The 20,971-nt window shown below is 34.3% G+C and overlaps 1 protein-coding gene across 1 annotated transcript; it reads right to left on the bottom strand.

Moving 5' to 3' along the window:
- Positions 1–85: 85 nt before the first annotated feature.
- LOC124835499 (chaperone protein ClpB3, chloroplastic-like) lies at positions 86–8,911 on the bottom strand. The gene is made up of 10 exons (XM_047310431.2): positions 8,535–8,911; positions 7,054–7,272; positions 5,962–6,199; positions 5,363–5,558; positions 4,226–4,280; positions 3,786–3,936; positions 3,178–3,486; positions 2,187–2,452; positions 1,029–1,955; positions 86–626 (listed from the first exon to the last, which is right to left on the bottom strand). Exons 1-10 carry the CDS (start codon positions 8,769–8,771, stop codon positions 291–293), a joined length of 2,934 nt encoding a protein of 977 aa, XP_047166387.1. The 5' UTR covers positions 8,772–8,911; the 3' UTR covers positions 86–290.
- Positions 8,912–20,971: the final 12,060 nt, after the last annotated feature.

Genomic DNA, 20,971 nt, shown 5'->3' with positions numbered 1-20,971 from the left:
GGAATATCTGAAAGTCAAAAACGACTTCTGAATTGTGTAAGTCGGAAGCCAATTTTTTTTTTGAGAAACCAACTACTGCTCCAGCTTTACAATAAAATTGATTTTCATAAAGTCAACACTTCTTTAGCATGGTATTTGTATTGACCAACAAAAGTTATTATATGGAAAACTATAAACTATTTCATGCTATGCACAGGATCATCGAAGTTGCATAAGTGTAAGAAAGCGACATGCACCAAAATTTGTTGTGAAACCTTGCATGTGGAGAAACAAGGAGCTGTGACATGCATTCACAGAATCTGTGGAGAGCCTTCCCAGTTGTCTTTAACAGTAGAACTGGATTCAGCATCAGTTCCAACCCTCTTAAAAACTAGCTTTTGCTGGGGAAGTTGACCATTGGCAAATACTGTGACTTCTGTGTCCACTAAAATTGTGTCTTCATCTCTGAACTCTCCTCTAAGAATACCTTTGGCAAGTTCATTCTCCACATTCTGCTGAATCACTCGCTTGACCGGCCTAGCGCCGTAGTTTGGATCATACCCCAAACTTCCAAGGAGTTGGATTGCAGCTTCTGTCACTTGGATTTTCATCTTGCGATCTGCAATCCTCTTTTGCACCCTCTCCAACTGTAAAAGACGTAGGAAGTGAGTCTTGTGATAAAAAATTGAAAGACCATGTAACAATTCCCAGAATTCTCTTTGACTTTCATCATTGAAATGTACACAGGTAATTGTCCTGAGTATAACATGTTTTTAGTCTTTCAAAATATCTCAAAGTTTGGTTTAGTCCTTTTAATGTCTCTAGACTTTACATGTACCCAAAGTGGTATTGTTTTGGTCCCTCACCAGAGACTAGAAACATATGTTTATATCAAAATATAGAGTAAAGGTGTATTAAATTTTCATGGATACTAAAACCAAATTTTGAGAGATTAGAAACATATTTTACTCTTCTTTCTTTTATAGGGGTGTGTGTGGTGGAGTAATGGACTTCAACATAAATGTATCTATTAGAGAGGAGAAAATTACCTGTAACCTGACAATACTGCCTATTTGGTCACGGTCTAGAGGCCGGAAAACGATATACTCATCAACTCTGTTCATGAACTCAGGGCGAAAGATTGATCTTGCTGCGTCCATTACCTTCTGCTTTATGGTTTCGTATGCTGACTCTTTGGGTACAGTGTCATTATCTGTGTTGAGAATGTACTGTGATCCAACATTTGAGGTCATAATGATAACCGTGTTGGTAAAACTTACAGTCCTGCCCTGTGAATCAGTTACTCTTCCATCATCCAAGATTTGAAGGAATACATTGAAAACATCTGAGTGTGCCTTCTCAATCTCATCAAACAAAATGACAGCATAAGGTCTGCGGCGAACGGTCTCTGTTAGTTGTCCTCCCTCTTCATATCCAACATATCCTGGTGGAGCCCCAATCAATCTCGAGACAGTGTGTTTTTCCATGTACTCACTCATGTCGATTCGTACAAGTGCTTCTTCTGTGTTGAACAAATAAGAAGCAAGGGCCTTGGCTAGCTCAGTCTTTCCTACACCAGTCGGTCCCATAAACATGAAGCTAGCAATCGGCCGATGGGGATCTGAAAGACCCGCTCTTGATCGTTGGATAGCCTCAGCTACTGCCTTAACAGCGGGATCTTGACCAACAACACGCTTATGAAGCTCTTCCTCTAAGTACAACAGCTTCTCTCTTTCTGATTGTTGAAGTTTTGAAATTGGAATACCGGTCCACTTGCTTACAATTTCAGCAATATCATTCCCAATAACTTCTTCTCTCAACATAGACTTACCAGAGTTCATATATTCGTGTAACTCCTTTTCTACACTTTCAAGTTGTCGTTGCAAGGAGTTTAGACTGCCATACTTCAACTCAGCCGCACGATTAAGATCATACTCCCTCTCAGCCTGTTGAATCTCAAGATTTACCCTGTCAATCTGCATATAAATGAAAATCGGAAAGCATCAGATTTTAATCTTCTGATTAACATACAATCGGGTCTTAATGCAAGTGCATTTCTAATAATATAATTACCAACATAATATAATTACCAACATACTTGCACTGGTTCAGTGTGATCAAACCCCGCAAAACTGTCTTATAAACGTTCACTTATTTATAAACTGAATGCACATTTGGCAAAACATAACATAATTCTGATAACATACCTCCTCTTTAATAGATTGCAGACGAGTCATTACAGACTTTTCATGCTCCCATCGCCCATTCAATTCATCCTGTTTCCCTTTTAAGAGAGAGAGTTCTGTCTCAAGTCGATTTAATCTATCTTTAGAAGCCTTGTCTGTATCATTCATGAGAGAGAGCCTCTCCATCTCGAGTTTCAAGACTGACCTATTAATCTCATCAAGTGCAGTAGGTTTTGAAGTAATTTCCATTTTTAGTTTAGCAGCTGCTTCATCAACCAGATCAATAGCTGTAATTTAGAAGTAGCTAGAAGTTAGTGATTTGTGAGTATTGTTGATGCAAGTCCACAGAAAATGAAATACAGTAAAAGTTTACATTTTTATTGAAAGCTGGGAATGCTTTTGTATAAAAGGAGATAAAAAAAAAATGAACATAAGCTAATGAATAGTCCAAAATTGATATTGGCTTCAGGTTATACAAAAGACAGTATCGACCTACATCCATACTAGTATGAGAATCATAATCCCAATCGAGGAAACCAATTGGTGAATATACTGAAAAATAGGAACCAATCCTAAGCAAACATCCGAGATACTTTAAGATATCCTGAGTTCCAATACTAATATTATGAGATGCTTTTCCATATATTCTGAAAAAATTAACAAAATAATGTAAAGAAACAACTAAATGATAAAGAAAAAGAGAGAAGTTGCAGCTATAAATTAATCGTTCAAATTCAACACATTGAAAATGAATTAGACAATGGTCACAGTAATGCTCCCTACAGTGGGGAAGTTCCATATGGTTTTAAAGCTCTTAAGAACAGTTTCTATTAATACATTATATCATTTATTGCTAAGACCCTAATCCAGAATCCAAACATCATTCTTTTAAAAGAAGTAAGGTATCATAATACAATAACTAATTATTTGCCAGAAAAAACTTAAAAACAAAATTTCTTAAGCTTTGTGTAATATGTTCACTTGCCAAGAGTCTTTGGTCTGTTATTAATACCTTTATCAGGCAAAAACCTGCCACTTATGTATCTGTCCGAGAGAATTGCAGCATCCACAAGTGCACTGTCAGAAATGCGAACTCCATGATGCAGTTCATATCTTTCCCGCAGTCCCCTCAGTATTGAAATGGTATTTTCAACTGATGGTTGGTCAACAAAAACTTGCTGGAAACGGCGCTCAAGTGCAGGGTCCTTCTCAATATACTTTCGATACTCATCTAATGTTGTAGCACCAATACATCGCAGCTCCCCCCGACCAAGCATAGGCTTTAAGAGATTACCAGCATCCAAAGCACCATTTGTAGCACCTAGCATGTGACAGATATATTCAATATTTCAATCAAGTTCAACGGGCAACATGTTTAATTTCTTTTATCAAATCACCATTGCTACAGACAAATTCAATAGTTTGGGAGAAATATATTCATTGAAATGTATCATCTTTCTCTAATCTGAATATCCATGGATATGAAAGGTTTTCGCACAGCAGTCATGCAGACAGAAAGGAAAAAAATGTTGAAAGAAAATGGGGAAAGCTGTATTTCAAATTGCTTTTGCAAAAACAAAAAATCAGTTACAAAAGGTGGAAAATTCTGAAATTCATTACCTGCCCCAACAACTGTGTGGATTTCATCAATGAAAAGGATAATCTGACCATCAGATTCTGTTACTTCTTTGAGAACAGCTTTCAGTCTATCTTCAAATTCTCCCCGGTACTTTGCTCCTGCAATAAGTGCACCCATATCAAGGGATATGAGCTGAAAGTGACAAGTGTATCAGATTAATTTTACAACTCACGGTCAACACACAGCTCAAACTGGAGAAAAAAATAAGATAGAAAAAAGCATACTTATAGACAAATCAATGGAATTAAGGGTAAGATTTAGAGGGCGTAATATATATTAATGTAATGAAAATGAGATAAAATCTTTAAAAAGCCAGTTAATGTAAATCTATCCCACATTCCCATTCTTTCCCCTTTATCTTCCATTTTGAGCTTCTAAAAAAAATATTAGGAATTCATAATAGCCAAGATAAAGCACATACCCTTCGATTCATCAAAGCTTGAGGAACATCTCCTTGAACAATTCTTTGAGCAAGTCTGTTTCCAAGGCATCTAGGTCAATGTTTAATGAAAACTACCACAAGCAACCAAATAAGGTATAAACATTTGTCCTTCTCATCTAACAAAATTACAAGAAAAACCCAAGATCTCTGGTTGAACAAAAATGTCTCAACAGCATCACTGAACATGGTTTCAGTATTTAAATTACATTACTTCACCTGATGTAACTGCAATATTAGGGTTGATGCAGTGTTTGCAACTACATCAGCCTGAAATTACAGGTTGAATTCACAAGAAAAACTGTAATGGCCATAATGTTGCTTCTGTTTAAAACAAAATAACATTTCACAATTGCAAGCTGGGAAATAATGCCACAACACAACCCACATCACTTGCAGTACCCACAATGCCTGAAATCACAGTAATCGCAAAGTAACTGCAACCACAATTTAAATTGACTGCGGTCTCAATAACCATATAATCGATTACATTGTTTCTACCATTGATTCTAATATATAATGCTATAGAAAAGGAAATGCGTAAATGTTTGTTTTAGTATGATAGAAGAAAGGAATAATTTGTTATTTCAAACAATGTGTAACCTCTTGCACTCAATCTTCAAGGAACTTTAGTTTCATAAACAGAAGAGAACTATCATTTTAAACTAGGATAATCTGCTCAACTTACTTTCTACTTTTATGAAACTTGTATTTTGAAATATTAAACTTCCATACATAAAACAATTATGATTTATCTCTTAAAAATACTAGTAAAAAAACTGTACTGTCATGTTCAAATAATTTGTATTTTATTTCACACCATCGCAGGTGGCATTCTTGTATGTATTTTGAAATATTAAACTTCCATACATAAAACAATTATGATTTATCTCTTAAAAATACTAATAAAAAACTGTACTGTCATGTTCAAATAATTTGTATTTTGTTTCACACCATCGCAGGTGGCATTCTTGTATGTATGAAACAGGTTACACATGAAATTCAGGTAAAAGATGATAGAAGCAGCATCTAAAATTTAATCAAAAGATAATTTAAAGTTAAATACTTAAAAATAAGACAAACACAGGTAACACTTGGGAGGAAGACCTAAAGACTTACCCTTCAGAGATTGCTGTTTTTCCAACACCAGGCTCTCCAATTAGCACAGGATTATTCTTTGTTCTCCTGGAGAGAATTTGAATGCACCTGCGTATTTCATCATCTCTTCCTATGACTGGGTCAAGTTTTCCTGCTTTAGCCATTGCTGTCAAATCTTTCCCATACTTTTCCAAGGCTTCGTACTTTCCTTCAGGATCTATAAGAAATTGAAACTGAGGCTTATGAATCAGAAGATATTTCCAAATGAAAACATTGCTTCTACAGATACTCATAGCCCATCATCAAGCACAGGTTCTAGCACAAACAAAGAGATTACGGGCCAGTTTGAGAAAAAGTTCTGTTTTCATTTTCTGTCTTTACTTGTACAGCAAACAGGGCAAAACAAAAAATAAATGTTTTCAATGTTCCAGCACAAATCTTTGAAAAAAGATGACTGTTCTGTAATTAAAAATAAAATAGAAATGAAAACATAAGTAAATAGACCCTAAAGTTTTTAATAGCCAAAATCAACACCCTCCTGCCAAACAAAAGCAAGTAACAAATAGAAAACAAAAATGTCAAGAGACAGCAATATTATATACATTATAATTATAAATGACCTTGGTCAATAACTGACTGGCGTCCCCTTATGGACTCTATGGCAGATTTAAGACCTTGCTCAGATATTTGAAAATCTCTAAACAAAGTCTTCCCAAATCGTTTATCTTGGGCAAAACCAAGAACAAAGTGCTCAACTGACACAAATGAATCCCCATATGCTTTCTTGATGTCCTTGGCTTTCTGAACCAATGCCTCCAAATCACGCCCCAAAATTGAACCACCTGATTCCCCGAGAACCTAGCATAATAGGACAACAGTTTAACAATCAGGTTCTAGGATTACAGAGCGTATTTTATAGGCATCTAAAGATACAATGAATTCCTATGAGTTTTCCTCCATATCATTTGCAAATGCTCAAAATTGTATATTGATATCTAATAGTGAATTTGGGAATATAAGTGCTACCCATAGATAGAAAAATAAAAAATATCCACAGTCTGAAATACTTGATCTGAACTGCAACCAACACCTGTAAGTCAGCAATATTTCGAACATCAATGAAACGGGTCTTTTCAAGTATCAGCGGTGAAAATCATTAAATATAGACTGCTCATACAATCATACTGAATTAAGAGTGCAGATAAATAAGAGATTTTTCCCACACATGGTAATGTAATTTGAATAAAGGAAAAGAGTAAGGGCTTGAATTGCATATCGCCAATATATTAACTGTTTGATCAAATTAGTTTGGCATTTTACACCTTTCCTCCGCAATTTTTGCTTGGATGGATAAACTATAAAGATTGATCAGACCACAACCACATGTGATGTAGTACATATCAGTCTCATGATTCAACTCAATGTTATGGCATTATGAAAACGGAAGTAAATGGCTAGAACTTTCATTCCAACTTCCAAGCTTCTGTTAGCTTGCATTTTACTCAGAAAAAGTTGAGGATTAATACAATTTTTATTTAGGTCTTAATTCTGAAAGAAAAGTACACCTACAATCCAAGTTACAAGAGAATATGGGTAAAATCAATAACATCTTATACCTCAAATAATGCCAAGAGGAAGGGAGATTATGATAACAAGATAAAGACATAACTATGAGCACCAAAGCATATGCAGATTTGACTTATTCAAATCACCTTGGGTTGCCGTTTGATGTGCTTATCAGTGGCCTCTAGAAGCCGAGTATTATCTACCCCAACCTTAGAGAAGATCCGGCGAGCAAGCCCATTCTTTTGCTCTAACAAAGCTTTCATCAAGTGCTCAGTCTCCACAATCTGATGCTTGTTCTCCTTAGCGACTTCTGGTGCAGTGGTAATTGCTTGCCATGCCATTTCTGTAAATTCTTGTTGTATAATCTGTCATTGCATCAAAACCCAATATCAATCACTACACCTCTGAAACTCCAATTAGACCCGATCAATATCACAAGTGACCCAAAATCACAAACAATTTAAATTGCCACAATTGAAATGAATCCAGTTCAGCTGAGTTAAGCCAAATTTGACTTGCATGAGCTAATATCAAGCTTTGCTTAAACACCAACCAGTGACTTAAATTTAACACAATAATGTACTTTACATATGTTTAGTTAAAAGTAATTTAGTATTATTTTGATACCAACAACAAGACTAAACATTAACATATATTAGGTTTAAACACCTTTTCCATTCCTGCAAATATACAAGTTTTTTCTTTTAATCTGTAAACTTGTGTAAGATCTTTATAATATCCAAATGGTGTCAGCTAAGCATTTTGTAGCATAGACAAAGAAAAAAATCTTAATATTTCAAGGATCATAAAAAAAAATACACAAACTAAGAAAAAACATTTGCAGGAGTGGAGAAGGTATCTGGGTCATGTATTAAATAAATTGCTCTCATATAACAAGAAAAATATTTGTATAAACCCCATATTTTAGAAATCACTACATAAACATTCGAGATTCATTCAGAGATTGATAGACAAATAATATAATTCAATTAAATACAATAGATTAAACTCAAACGAAATTAAAATAAAGCACAAATCTTAAATCCAGCGGGTTTTGAAAATGAAGCATTAAAAAGGGTTCAATTTATTTAATCATTACACATCCTCCTTAAAAAAATTTAAATGCACAAAAAATGTTCATTTTTAGTAAAAAAAATGAATCTCTTAATAATGTCTACCTCTCGTGAAGATACCAGGTGTAGTTTTGGTCCCTTTTTTTCCACTTCAATTAATGGTTTCCCCGTAATTGACACATTCATACCTTTTTTCCAAGATTTGAAGTGAAACCAAAAGTGACAATAGTACTATTTAGTAGTAATTTCAAGGAGAATAAATGACATTAACATTTCCTCTTATTCAGTACACCAAACTCTTCTTCATTCTGTCCTACAATGTTTAAAAATCATTGGTCACGTTTTTTTACTCATTACACTGACTTTTCCAAATTGATTGAAAAGTATCGAACATTAAAAAGAAGGTATCATGCAATCTGAAAAATTCTTAGGGAGTGAATGTAATTTTCTTATCTATTACGCATTTCCTTCTTTTATAAGCTCATTAACAATAATTTCAATCCCAAAAAGGATTGATTATAACAATGAATACGGTTATGAACGTTCAAACATACTTTTCCACTTGATGAAATTGAGCATCGAACAGAGAACGGTGCTAGGATTCTTCCCGTTCTCGAAGACCCATTTGAGAAAGCTTCTCTTTTCTTCGACGGCACTGAACTCAAACTCTTCAACGAAGTGAGGTTCGCGGGAAAGCCAAAGGAAACTCGACACTGTGCTAATCGAGCGTGACTGCGAATTGGAACGGAGGGACGAAGAGAAACACCCGGAAACGACGTTGCAGAGGCCATCGTCGGTGACCGTAAAGGGGGAGGAATTTTCCGGCGAAGAAATTTTCCACCGAGATTGTTTGTTAGTGTGGTGAAGATTGTGTCAGTTGTAGGCGCAAAACCAGAGAAATTTGTTAAGAAGGTGTTGGATAAGCAAGCAGTGAGACACCTCAACAGGATTTATAAATGTGGTTTGTTTTGGATGTGTTTTTAATTGGATCACAAATTCTACAATTTTTTTTTTCAGCTTTGAAATTAAATTTTATCTACATAAATATAAAATATAATAAACTATTAGTTTAGTGTTTAAACTCTATAACAGTTAGATATGAGAAATGAATGGTAATTTTGTTGGTAGAATTTAAAAATGAAGTTTAATATTTATATTTTTATAGGTATTATTTTTAATTCAAAATTTATTTTTCATATGATATTTTTATTAAAATTTAATAATAAATAATTATAAAAGTAATTGATTTTAATTTGTTTAAAGTGTGATATATTTATTTCATTTATTTAAAATAAAATAAAAGTTAAAAAATAAATATTGACTGAATATGAACCCAAATAATCTGTCTAAATTAACTCATTATTCAAATAACCTTTATTTATAAATTAAAATGCAAAAAATAAAATATTGCTTTCTGTTAAATTGAATTGTTCATATTGTTCCGAATTCTACTCATTGCAACTAATTTTGATGTCTACCACATGAAATTTATATTATTTGGTTTAAATTTCCTTTGAATTAGTCGTGTTGGATTTTCTTTAAGTGTTCCATTTTTCATCAATTTATTTGGTTTTTTTATATGTGTTTAAATAGGTGAGTAATGTACCTTATATGCCAATTTGTGTTTTTTTTCAGTTTTTGTAATTTAAAAAAAAATCATTTGTATTTTATTTTTTAATTTAAAAAAATTGTTTACTTATTAAATCAGTACTGTGTCACGTGTTAATTTATGATTTTTTCATTATTTTTGTTTAATTTAGTTTATATATTCTTTATTTTTATCCATTTAAACTAAGATCAAATTTAATTTTTATGTAAATATTATATTAATATTTTATTAAAATTAATATAAAGACTTATAAAATAATATTTTAGAACTAATAATAGTTTAAAAATAGTGAGACTTGATTATTTTAATATTAAAAAGATTTTATATAAATAGTTTTGTTATACGAAACATTTTTTTAGAGTTTAGTGTTTTTAAATGGTTACTTATTTGGTCGAAGAACTGAAACCGTATTTTAGTTCTTATGACAAATTCTTCAATTTTAATAGATCAATTTCTCAGTTTTGTTAAGTTGAGTTTTAGTTTTTTTCTTGATTTATTTTTTGTTTTTTTATTGTATGTGAGTCTTCTTTCACTTGTTTGTGTCTTTTTAATCTTCTATTTGAGACTTTACTTATTAATGATCATGATGGTATAATTTTATTGTTATTGTGATGATTCTATGTATAGATAAAACATTCTTTATGATTGGTATTTTAAAATTGTTTGAGATGTCTTCAAATTATTTATACTCGTTTTAAGTTAAATTACTTGTTTAATATGGTATGTAATTTGATTTAATCTATTTTATATGTGTTTTGAAAGTTTGAAGAATTTTTCAAAAGAAGCCTTTTAGAATTTATGAAACAAAATTTTTTAGTACAATTTTCATAATAGAATTTCTAGAATAAGATTTATGGAACGAGCTTTCCAACACATATATAATAACTTTTGGAACAAATTTTAGGAATAAGCTTTTTAGAACAAGCTTCCCATAAAACATGTAATGTGTTTCAGATTGAGCTTTTTATAACGATTTTTTTTTTCAAATCATGCTTTCTCTTATCTTCTTCTTCGTTTGTAGTGGAGAACAAAAAAGTAATAGTAGTGATGTAACCTCAGTGACAGCAGCAGAGGTAATGAAAACAGTGTAATGACAGTTACAGCGACGACAAAAACAACAGTGACATGGTACAGCTAGGAAGGGTATTTTAATATTTTTCTCTAAATACGGGTAGCAGTTAGTAATAATGGAGGTGGCAGAAAGAACATTCGAATTAGAAATTTAAACCAGTCTTTTGAGCAAACCCAATCCAAGAAAAAATATCATGTGGCCGTTCTAGACAGCTTCTAACATATGTATATTTCTTCATACACCCCATATAAATAATAATCTTGTTTCACTCTTTTAAGATTGTGCAATTAGGACTTAAAAATGACTTATCGATTGTATAATTTAAAAGATTTCTAGATTGTAAAATTCGTAAAGTGAAAAATGATTTTGAGAAGTTGAAGAGGGTTAAGAAAAAAAAATAGTTTTTGAATTGTATAACTTAGAAATCATGTGACTTTTGGATTACACAATAAAAAAGTTATTTTACTCATTTTTAATTGTTGAATTGTGTAATTTAAGAGTCATATATATATATATATATATATATATATATATATATATATATATATATATATATATATATATATATATTTTGTAAGACCCTGGAAAATAACGTATGCTGGAGTACGCGTGGCAGCTGGAGAACGAGACACCTCAATAACGTACGTGGCGACCACAGAGCGAGACACTTCACCAACGGACGCCAGGTGTCACGCTGCATGGAGTCTAGAGTGGGGAGCGCAGTGCAGTTTGCGTGTCACTCTGAGAGCGCGACACTTCAACAACGGACGCCAGGTGTCATGCCGAGGGGAGTCGGAAACCAGTTAGTGGAAAACAGGTGTCGGCTGAAGAGGGGACGTTCGTTCTCGACTGTGGAGCAAAACTTGAATCTTCAGAAAAATCTACTCCACTCTCTGCATGCACCCTCTTTCCAGATTTCTGAAGAATCCCCTTTTCTCCTCCTTCTCTCTACCTCCTCTACGTCTTCTCTCTTAGAAAACACTCACTACTCTCTTCTCCGATCGACTTTCAGAAACCTTAGAATTGATCCAGGCGTCCTAAGCTTTCCATTAAACCGAACAATTTCAAGTTTGAAGCGGGTAAGTTTTTCCTTTAGTTGTTCGTTCATGGGTTTCATGCAAAACCAAACCTGGTTGCATGCATTCACTTTATCTGAATCAAATCTTGATTCTGTAACTTGTTTTTAGTTCGCAAGAGTTGAGTGACCTTGAGGATAGAAGTGGTAGTGGACGAACCAAGAACATACGTTAGGACGTTTCAGTCACGAATCCGGGTAAGGGAAGCTTATTTGATTTAATTCGTTTGATTGTGTTTTGTATGAACGTTCGTTATTTGACTCCATGAGTATAATGCATGATGTTTGATGTTAGTAAATGGTATGAACGTTTGTTGTTTGGTTGAAATGAAATACATGAATTTACATGATATGGATTGTATGAAATGTGGAAGTTGATGTTGATATGAACGCATGAAACTATGAGATTGTATGATGAGAAATGAACTGGAATGTAAATGGATTGAATAAGAGTTTCCCGTGATAATGTACGTTCGTGCTGAACGGTCTTTGACCGTTCGGTTTTCCCGTGTAACCTAGTTAAAATGAGAGTCTTCCTTTGGACCGAACCCTAGATGAGGACGAGCGTCCTCGTGTTAAAATACCATGCTTGAGCGTTCGGCCAAGCACGGTCGTATCTGGGTATTCTTTGATAAACTCCATTCTTTTATATATATCTGTAATAGTATATTTCACCGTTCGTAAACGTTACTTCAACAGTTATTATTTAAGATTATTGGTGCTCGGTCTTATACCAAGCGCTCGTACTAAGTAGTGCTCGGTCTTATACCAAGCACTCGTATGGATAAGTGCTCGGTCTTACACCTAGCGCTCGCTCTAAGTGGTGCTCGGTCTTATACTGAGCGCTCGTACTTACTCTAATGAAATAACGTACGTCCACTTCAGAAGAAACTTTCCTTTACCACGTTCGGTCATCGACTGGCAGTGGATTTCATTATGACAACTATTCTAAATATGGTCCGTTAAGGCCTTGAGATGTCTACATTCGATGTATTCGGCCTAGAGCCTTCACACTTAATTTATTCTTGGAGTATTGGTTTGAATTCGCGAGGGTCAGTTCATTCAACTGATTCCCATGGTACATAACGTTCGTCCAAGGAAACAGGACATTACTCGGTTATTCCCAAAATTAAACGTAACTCTGTCGTTCGTATTCTGATCTAGGATGGGCATCTTTTGGTCCCGTCCTCAGTGTTCGTCCTCGTTCTTGGTGGGGACAGAACGTTCGTTATTTGTTGGTCTTCAAATTGATGATAAAAATGAATGTAAAATGATGAATGATAAATGATGAAAAGTATATGAGATGGAAAGAACGTTGTGACTTTTGAACGAGCGTTCCGGGGAGGAACGACTCATGTATTGAATGTTGGAATTGGTAAAGTATGACTGGGGTTATGCTACTGATGGCAGTTCATCCTGATGTTCCTTGAGTACTCATCCTCACGTAGAGGAGGGTAGGTCATGTGTGGGAACGGCAGGAGGTCCTAGTCCTTAGGGGTACTTTGGACTGATAGGGCTAACCTCGGGTGGCAGCTGATGAGAATTACAGTTACTACATCACCCGGGTGCACGAACGCCTGTAGTTACACAGATTCATACAGTCCGGACGGTCAGTCTAGTCATAGTTTTCGTATGGTTATAAATGTTGAATTAATCTTGTGTGTGTGGAAATGTTTACCTTATATGTCGATGTATGAATTAAATTACATAAGCTTACCCTGTGTTTTTCCTTGTGTTGTCTCGTCCTTGTACGTCCGTCTTGTCATTGCGATGATCATCCGTGTGGATGTGAGCAGAAGGAGACGAACGACTAGAAGATCCGCTGGAAAGAGAAGAATCTGGTAGAAGTTGAGGTGAAGACCGAACAGTGAAACGTTCAACTAGTAGTGTAGGTGTTTGTTGGAGTGGTCGTTCGACCACCTTATCTTTCCTTTTGGTTATGTTCGATCGTTCGGTATTTTTTTTATGTAAACCGTTCGGTCAGGTTTTATTTACGTTCGACCTTAAATTTTGTAACTCTATTACAAGGACGTTCGTCCTTGCGCGTTCGTTATTTTAGTTGAAAAACTGTACTGTATTATTATTAATGAGATTATTCTAATATATAGTTTATGGCTGTATTTTTGGGATGTCACATATATAAACAAAAGCTTTAGAATTATACAGTCCATAAATTATTTTTGACTTTTTAAATTACACATTTTAAAAATTTATTAACTTTGAGATTGCATAAACCACAATTTTTTTATATGGATGAAAAAGAAATGTACGGATTCATTAGTGTATTTGAAGTATACCAATTCTGATCTAAAGTATTATTGAGTGAAACAAAGGACAATAGTGTATTTATGAAAGCAAATTCGAAATAATACATATTTAGAAGAATTTATTTATAGTTTAGAATTGTTTAAGTCTATAATTTTAGACTTGTAATAACTTGAATACATGTTTCAGAAAAGTTATGAAAATGACATGACTTTTCAAAATCGTTTTTGACTTATTTCGATAATATTTTCATAATTTCAATTACTTTTAATAGTAATAGAAACAAATTATAATTTAATTTTGTCTTCAGTTAGAAGCATCTTATACTTAAGTAGGGAAAAGCTGATTTGGAAAGTTATTAGTCGTCATAGTCGATTAATTTTTTGAAGCTTCAGTTAATATGGTGTCATTAATAACTTTTTTTTTTATAGTATTTCTAGTGAGAAAGTTGCTCCTTCCACCACCCCAAATACTACTTCCTCCACCTCCACACTATTTTTTTTATTCTAAAAATACCCTACATTAATTTAATTTAATTTATTCTTTTTAATATCTTAAATTCCCTACACCCCCTCACTTTTTGCAGAAGACTCAAGGAAAATCTTGGGAAGCACATGGTCTTCACGCTCCTACACCAATTCCTACACTAGTTCCTACACCATTGAAGGGCAAGGAAAGCCCAAGGTGGAGTGTGGGTTCATGAGTCTATACAAGACGAAAGGTGCATACGTGGCGAGTCTGTACAAGACGAAAGGCGCACACGTGACGAGTCTGTCAGAGTCCGTTTGGAGGAAGTAAAGAGACTCGTCAATCTGTACAGAGGCGAAGAGTTAAGCATTACCATGACAAGACACAGCCTGGGAGCGACGCTGGCACTATTGATGGCCGATGAAATAAGCACATGTTGAGTCGGAGTTCCACCGGTGGCTGTTTTTTGGTTCGGTGGGCCGCGCGGGGGGAACAAGGCCTTCGGCGATCGCGTGACGGCGAATAACGTGAAAGTTTTGTGAATAGTGAATTTGCAGGACGTGATTACGCGTGTCCCTGAGATATTCGTGAGCAAGGAGCTTGAAGAGAAAATATGGAGAGTGGGAGGGGGAGTGTTGGAGGAGACAACATCGTTGGCTTACTCACACATGGGAAGTGAGTTGTGCATGAAGACGAAGATGTTGTCGTTCCTTAAGCCGGACGCGGACATGGCATGTTGCCATGATTTGGAGGCATACTTGCATTTGGTGGATGGATTCCTGGCGTTGAATTGTCTGTTCAGAGCGAATGCAAAGAGAAGCTAGGCGAGGTTGATGCAAGATCAAAGCGACAATGCAAGATCAAAACTGTCGTTCAGTGCCCAACTCTCAACCCGGAAACCCTTTATCCTCTTTTCCTCCTAGCACTCAAACCCGAGAACAACCCATCCTTCCTCTACTTCTTCTCTTCTTTCTTCTGTTCTACGCACAAAATTCTCTCTTTTGTTGCCAAACCAACTCTTGCATGCTCACTTAAATTAACCGAGCGGGATTTACCGCTCGTCCTTCAACATGAACCGAGAGGAATTTACCTCTCGGTCTTCAACATCAACCGAGAGGGCTTTACCTCATTAGCCGAGCGGGATTTACCGCTCGTCTTTCAACATGAACCGAGAGGGATTTACCTCTCGGGCTTCGACATTAACCGAGCGGGATTTACCGCTCGTCCTTAGACATTAAGCGAGAGGAATTTACCGCTCGTTCTTCAACATGAACCGAGAGGGATTTACCTCTCGGCCTTCGACATTAACCGAGCGGGATTTACCGCTCGTCCTTCAACATGAACAGAGAGGGATTTACCTCTCGGCCTTCGACTTTAACCGAGCGGGATTTACCGCTCGTCCTTCAACATGAACCGAGAGGGATTTACCGCTCGGTCTTCGACCTAGGAGTGCTTCCCAGGGAACGGGCTTTACCGTTCGGCTTTGAGAGGGTTTTACCTCTGTTTTGAGCTAGGATTGTTTCCTAGTGAACGGGATTTACCGTTCGTCTTTGAGAGGGCTTTACCTCTCTCCCGAGGGGGATTTACCGCTAGGTCTTCGACCTAGGAGTGCTTCCTAGGGAACGGGCTTTACCGTTCGGCTTTGAGAGGGTTTTACCTCTGCTTAGAGCTAGGAGTGTTTCCTAGTGAACGGGATTTACCGTTCGTCTTTGAGAGGGCTTTACCTCTCTCCCGAGAGGGATTTACCGCTCGGTCTTGGACTTGATCGTTAATTATGAACTTTGCTGACAAAATTGGCAATCAGTGTTTGCAATAGGAGACTTCCCCTTCGTTAATTGAATTTCATGATACTTTAAGCATGAAGTTCGTTTATGACTAGATCTTAGTCTGCACTTGCATAGTTGATGGCGTGGATTTCGATATATATTTGTTCAAGATGTTCATTGCTAAAATTCTCATGATGATATATATTATGGTATATAACCGTATAATAAATGATTCGGTTACCAGATATTATGAATTGCACCGAATAAATAACATAGATAATAAACAAGGTATCAAAACCGTTTCGAGATTTTATAATATTGTTGTTGATAGTTATCTCTAACACAATAATTTATTTGACTATTTGAATCATGCCAGAAAATGTTTCGGTTATAATAATTAGATAACTCTATTTATAGTTATGTACTATATTATATATCATATATCATATAATATATTATGGATTATACTGTATATTTAACATAAAAATAGTTGTTATAATATCTATTATCAATTAGATATTTTATGAAATATTCATATTTCAAAAAATACTTATCTTGTTGACGATGTCTCACGTGTAGTTTTTACTTTGTCGAAAGTTTCTCGTGTTGATCCGAAATAGTGATGTCGAGACCGAACGCTCGTCTTGGTTTCTTGTGGTTTCTAATAATCTTTCTGGTGCTTTGTTGTTCGTCCATGCTCCTCGTGGTCATCATTGGGTTTGACGCTCGGCCCCACGGTGGGCGCCAAAATGTTTCGGTAGATATTTTTGGGACCGAGAGACTAACCTGCTGACGTGTCTGGGCCGCTCGCTCGCTTCCAAACTCCTGCTATTGGCCGATCGGTGTTGGCACAAACCGATCGGTCTCCTTCTTGACGAGGAAGGATGTACCTGCAAAAGGTACTCCGACGCCCAAGTTAGGCGTGTGATTTGAAGAGCCTCAGCTCTTGGTTGAATATTTAGTGAATGATTATCACTATTGAGTATTTGAGAGTAACGTAGAGTAAATAATGCGTAAGTGGAACGTACCTGGCCTGGCTTTGTATTTATAATTTACCTCATGGATCCTGAGCTGATATAAGCCCAATAAAATATAAACAGAATAAGATATAAACAGATTACCTGAATATCCGGTTGGTTGTTTGTAACCACTCGGTTAATATTTTATACTATACACACTGTAATACTTCTCTCTTGTGCAATCACTACATGTGGTTGAACAGATGCCATCATATGTGGACCTTCCATTTTTAAACGGATGTCAACATTCATGGGCGAATATCGACATCCGTTTGTCCTTCAACGAATGTCGATATCTGTCCACGGATGTTAACATCCGTTTAAGAATCCAACACATATTCATATCTGTTTAAATATTAGTGAAGGACAAAAGAGGAATGGGAAGGTGCTGGGAGCCGTGTGTGGTGGTACCGAGAGTAAGATCCTTCTAGTGATGTTAGTGTTGGCATGAGATCACAATGATTGGTAATGTTTATTTGCTATTCAATTCATACAAGAAAATCTAATTTCTTATTATTTATTTAAAAACATTTACAATTTTTTTAAAACTTGTAAATATTCATATTCCTATCAATATTTGAAAAAATAATTCATAAATTTTAAAATAAAATTATAAAAAAATATAAAAATATTACAGTGTCATCTTTGTGCCCATGCTTACCCTCATTATTGGATTTGATGCTTGGGATCAACATTGAGTTGAATTTGATGTCATTTTTCTTGAGTGGATGGTAACAATTTCGCTAATAATACTCTTTGTTGGTGTACCGTACGGTCCTCACACTTGGTCGTACGGTCTTCCCACATGGTCATCCTTCTATACGGTTCTCCCATGGTCGTCTTTCCAGGTTGGCCTCCCAGGTTGTCCACCATCCTCTCAAGATGTCCTTCCATGGTTGTCCACATAGACTGAGTCAACTAGTAGTGATTCATTAAGCTCTTAATGCAGATTAAGGTTTGATTGGGTTGTCATTAGGCCAGCGAAAAATAAAGGTCCACCACAACTAGTATAAATAAAGGTATCGGGTATGACTTTAAGGACACGATGCACATTATATGCATCACTTACTTAGCTAACCATTCGGCTATATTTACTAACTTGAGCGTCGGAGTGCCTTTGACAGGTGTCCGTCCACTCGGCTTGGACAAGGAGAAAGGATAGCAAGCAATGTAACTTGGAGGATGGAGGACCACTAGGGAGCTCGTCCGGTCTTCAAGACAACCTAGAGTGCTTTGAGTAAGGGACTTCAATCCTATACCCGAAACAGTTGGTAAGAATTATTGATCAAGCTTCAAAATTTAGACATTGTTGATTTACTCAATATATTTCTTTCCTTTGTGATCTAAAAGTTAAACATTATTTCAATTAAATCTTTGGTTAATGATGTTGATACATGCAAGAAAGAAACCATTACGAAGAAGCTTAATTAATTTCATAATTAAACTTTTTCGATGTAGTTTTATAGTAACTGCCAATATTGTAATCATTGTTGTACAAAATAAGATTCCTAAAGCTCGGTAAGGAGTGACCTCCCATCAAATCATTTCTTCACCCTAGGAAAGTCCTAAGACTCCTAGAGCTTACTGACTGGTGAGGAGCGATCTCGCACAGGACCATTCCTTCAACCTAGGAAAGTTCTAAGACTCTTAGAGCTCACTGATCAGTTAATAATGTTTCAAAGTGAACTCTCATTACATCGTCATTTATACGGCAACGTTTCCAGTGAACTCCTAGAGCTCATCGGTCGGGAAAAATAAAGAAGAATGAAGACTTAAAGCGCATCGAAAACAGACTCCCTAATACAACACGAACGACTTCTCTCAAGTTCACAATAATCTCTACGCACCTCTTCCAATAAAGAGCTTGCTTGGGCTTGGGGGACTTGTGTAATGTATGACCACCTGGTCAATCAAGGATCGGGAGATCGACTATCCAGCGAGGAAGTGACTAATCGATCCAGAACAGTAATTAATTGAAAATTAATTTGAGCTATAATAGTTATTAATAGGCACTTAAGAAGAATAATAATCATTAATTGAAGATTAATAGGAACAATGAAAGTCATTTATTGGTGATTATGAGTTAGGCATAATAGTAAATTCATTATAATATTTATAAATATATGTCTTACAGAAAAGGCAAGTAACTCTAATTACTCATCTTTATTTCTTTATTACAAAAATTATTGAGTAATCACTAGCTTCAGTACCGAAGTGCCTTTCACAGGTACTCATTCCCACAACTTGTACGGGAAGAGACTGAGTGAACAACGTAATCTGGATAACATAGGATCATCAAGAAGGAGAATGAGTGAATAACATAATTTAGATAATGTAAGATCATCAAGAAGTTCATTCGTTCTACTGAACAACTTTGAATGCTTTGAGTAAGGATTTCAACTCCTATCCAAAACAAATTATAAAAACATAAAGACTAATTATAATAATACATAAATACTACAATTATAATACATAAATACTACAATTATAATACATAAAAGTAATTTCTTTTTAATTAATTATTTTTAACTATTTTTAAAATCGCCTTCAAAAGAGTTCAAAATGAGGAAGTGGGAAGAGTGCAAAGAGTGCATGGATAAAAACTAACATTACCATGTGTTCTGATATTTGAAATATAATATTATATAATTATCAGCATTATCAATTCAAACAACAATTTTTGTGTATACGCATAAATGAAGTTATTATTATTTATCCAATATTTAATATCATTATATTAAATTAATGTCTCACAAAAAAATCACAATATTTAATTTTAATTTTTAATTTTTAAAATATAACAAATTATGGATCATGTTTTGTTACAGACTTTCAAATATAAAAAGTGCTTTTTACTTATTACTTCTACATAAATTAAAATTACATTATATATATATATATATATATATATATATATATATATATATATATATATATTAACAAAAATATTTACTTTTTAAAAATGACAGAGCAACTCAAACATATATTTACCATCAATCTTTATTTAGTTTTCCAATTAAAAAAACTTTAAGAATGTAAATCAATGATCATCTTTATCGGTTAGTATTTCTAGTTTTACATATATATTTCAATTTTTTAACAAAAATAAAATTAATAGTATGTATAAACTTATTTGATTTACAAATATTAATAACTTATATTATAATATAAATATTTAAAAAATATAAGCATACGTACAATATATAATAATAAATAATTTTTAAATTAATATATAAAATAATAAAATAAAACAATTTAAAACACGAATATTTTACTATAGCACATGTACAATATTATTAATATATATATATATATATATATATATATATATATATATATATATAATATGTATGTATCTTTTTTCAACAGTATATATAGAAATGAATATTATACTTTACTCAAAATAAATATAATTTTATATGATTATTATTATCTATTGATTATGACATTATTACTTATTATAACATTTAAAATTTTGAACTAGCACCTATGTTTTGGCTAGTAAAAATAAGAATAATATACATATTTTGATTTTAGTATAATAAATAAAAAAAGTACAATTTTATACAACAAACTTAATTCCGTTAATTTTATTAATAACTAATCACTATAAATTTCGTTTTTAATAATTTTTACATGTGTTTTGTTTTCCTTTTAAAATTAAATTTTTTAATTGTGTCCTTAATGTAAGGATAAACCAATGTTGAGTATTATCTC

Source organism: Vigna umbellata, chromosome 4 (assembly GCF_029865625.1).
Source record: "Vigna umbellata cultivar VRB3 chromosome 4, Vumbellata_1.0, whole genome shotgun sequence".
Taxonomy (NCBI): Eukaryota; Viridiplantae; Streptophyta; class Magnoliopsida; order Fabales; family Fabaceae; genus Vigna; species Vigna umbellata.
Note: the sequence above shows the minus strand (reverse complement) of the source record. Positions and strands in the feature narration are given on the sequence as shown.

Bases quoted from the DNA above. Each gene is read 5' to 3' on its own strand.
- LOC124835499 (XM_047310431.2), bottom strand. From the start codon at position 8,771: ATGGCCTCTGCAACGTCGTTTCCGGGTGTTTCTCTTCGTCCCTCCGTT. The intron at 5,559-5,961 runs GTCATTTATAAT...AATTTCTTATAG, and splicing joins CCAGTCAGTTATTGACCAAG to ATCCTGAAGGAAAGTACGAA. The intron at 627-1,028 runs GTAATTTTCTCC...CGTCTTTTACAG, and splicing joins GCAGTATTGTCAGGTTACAG to TTGGAGAGGGTGCAAAAGAG.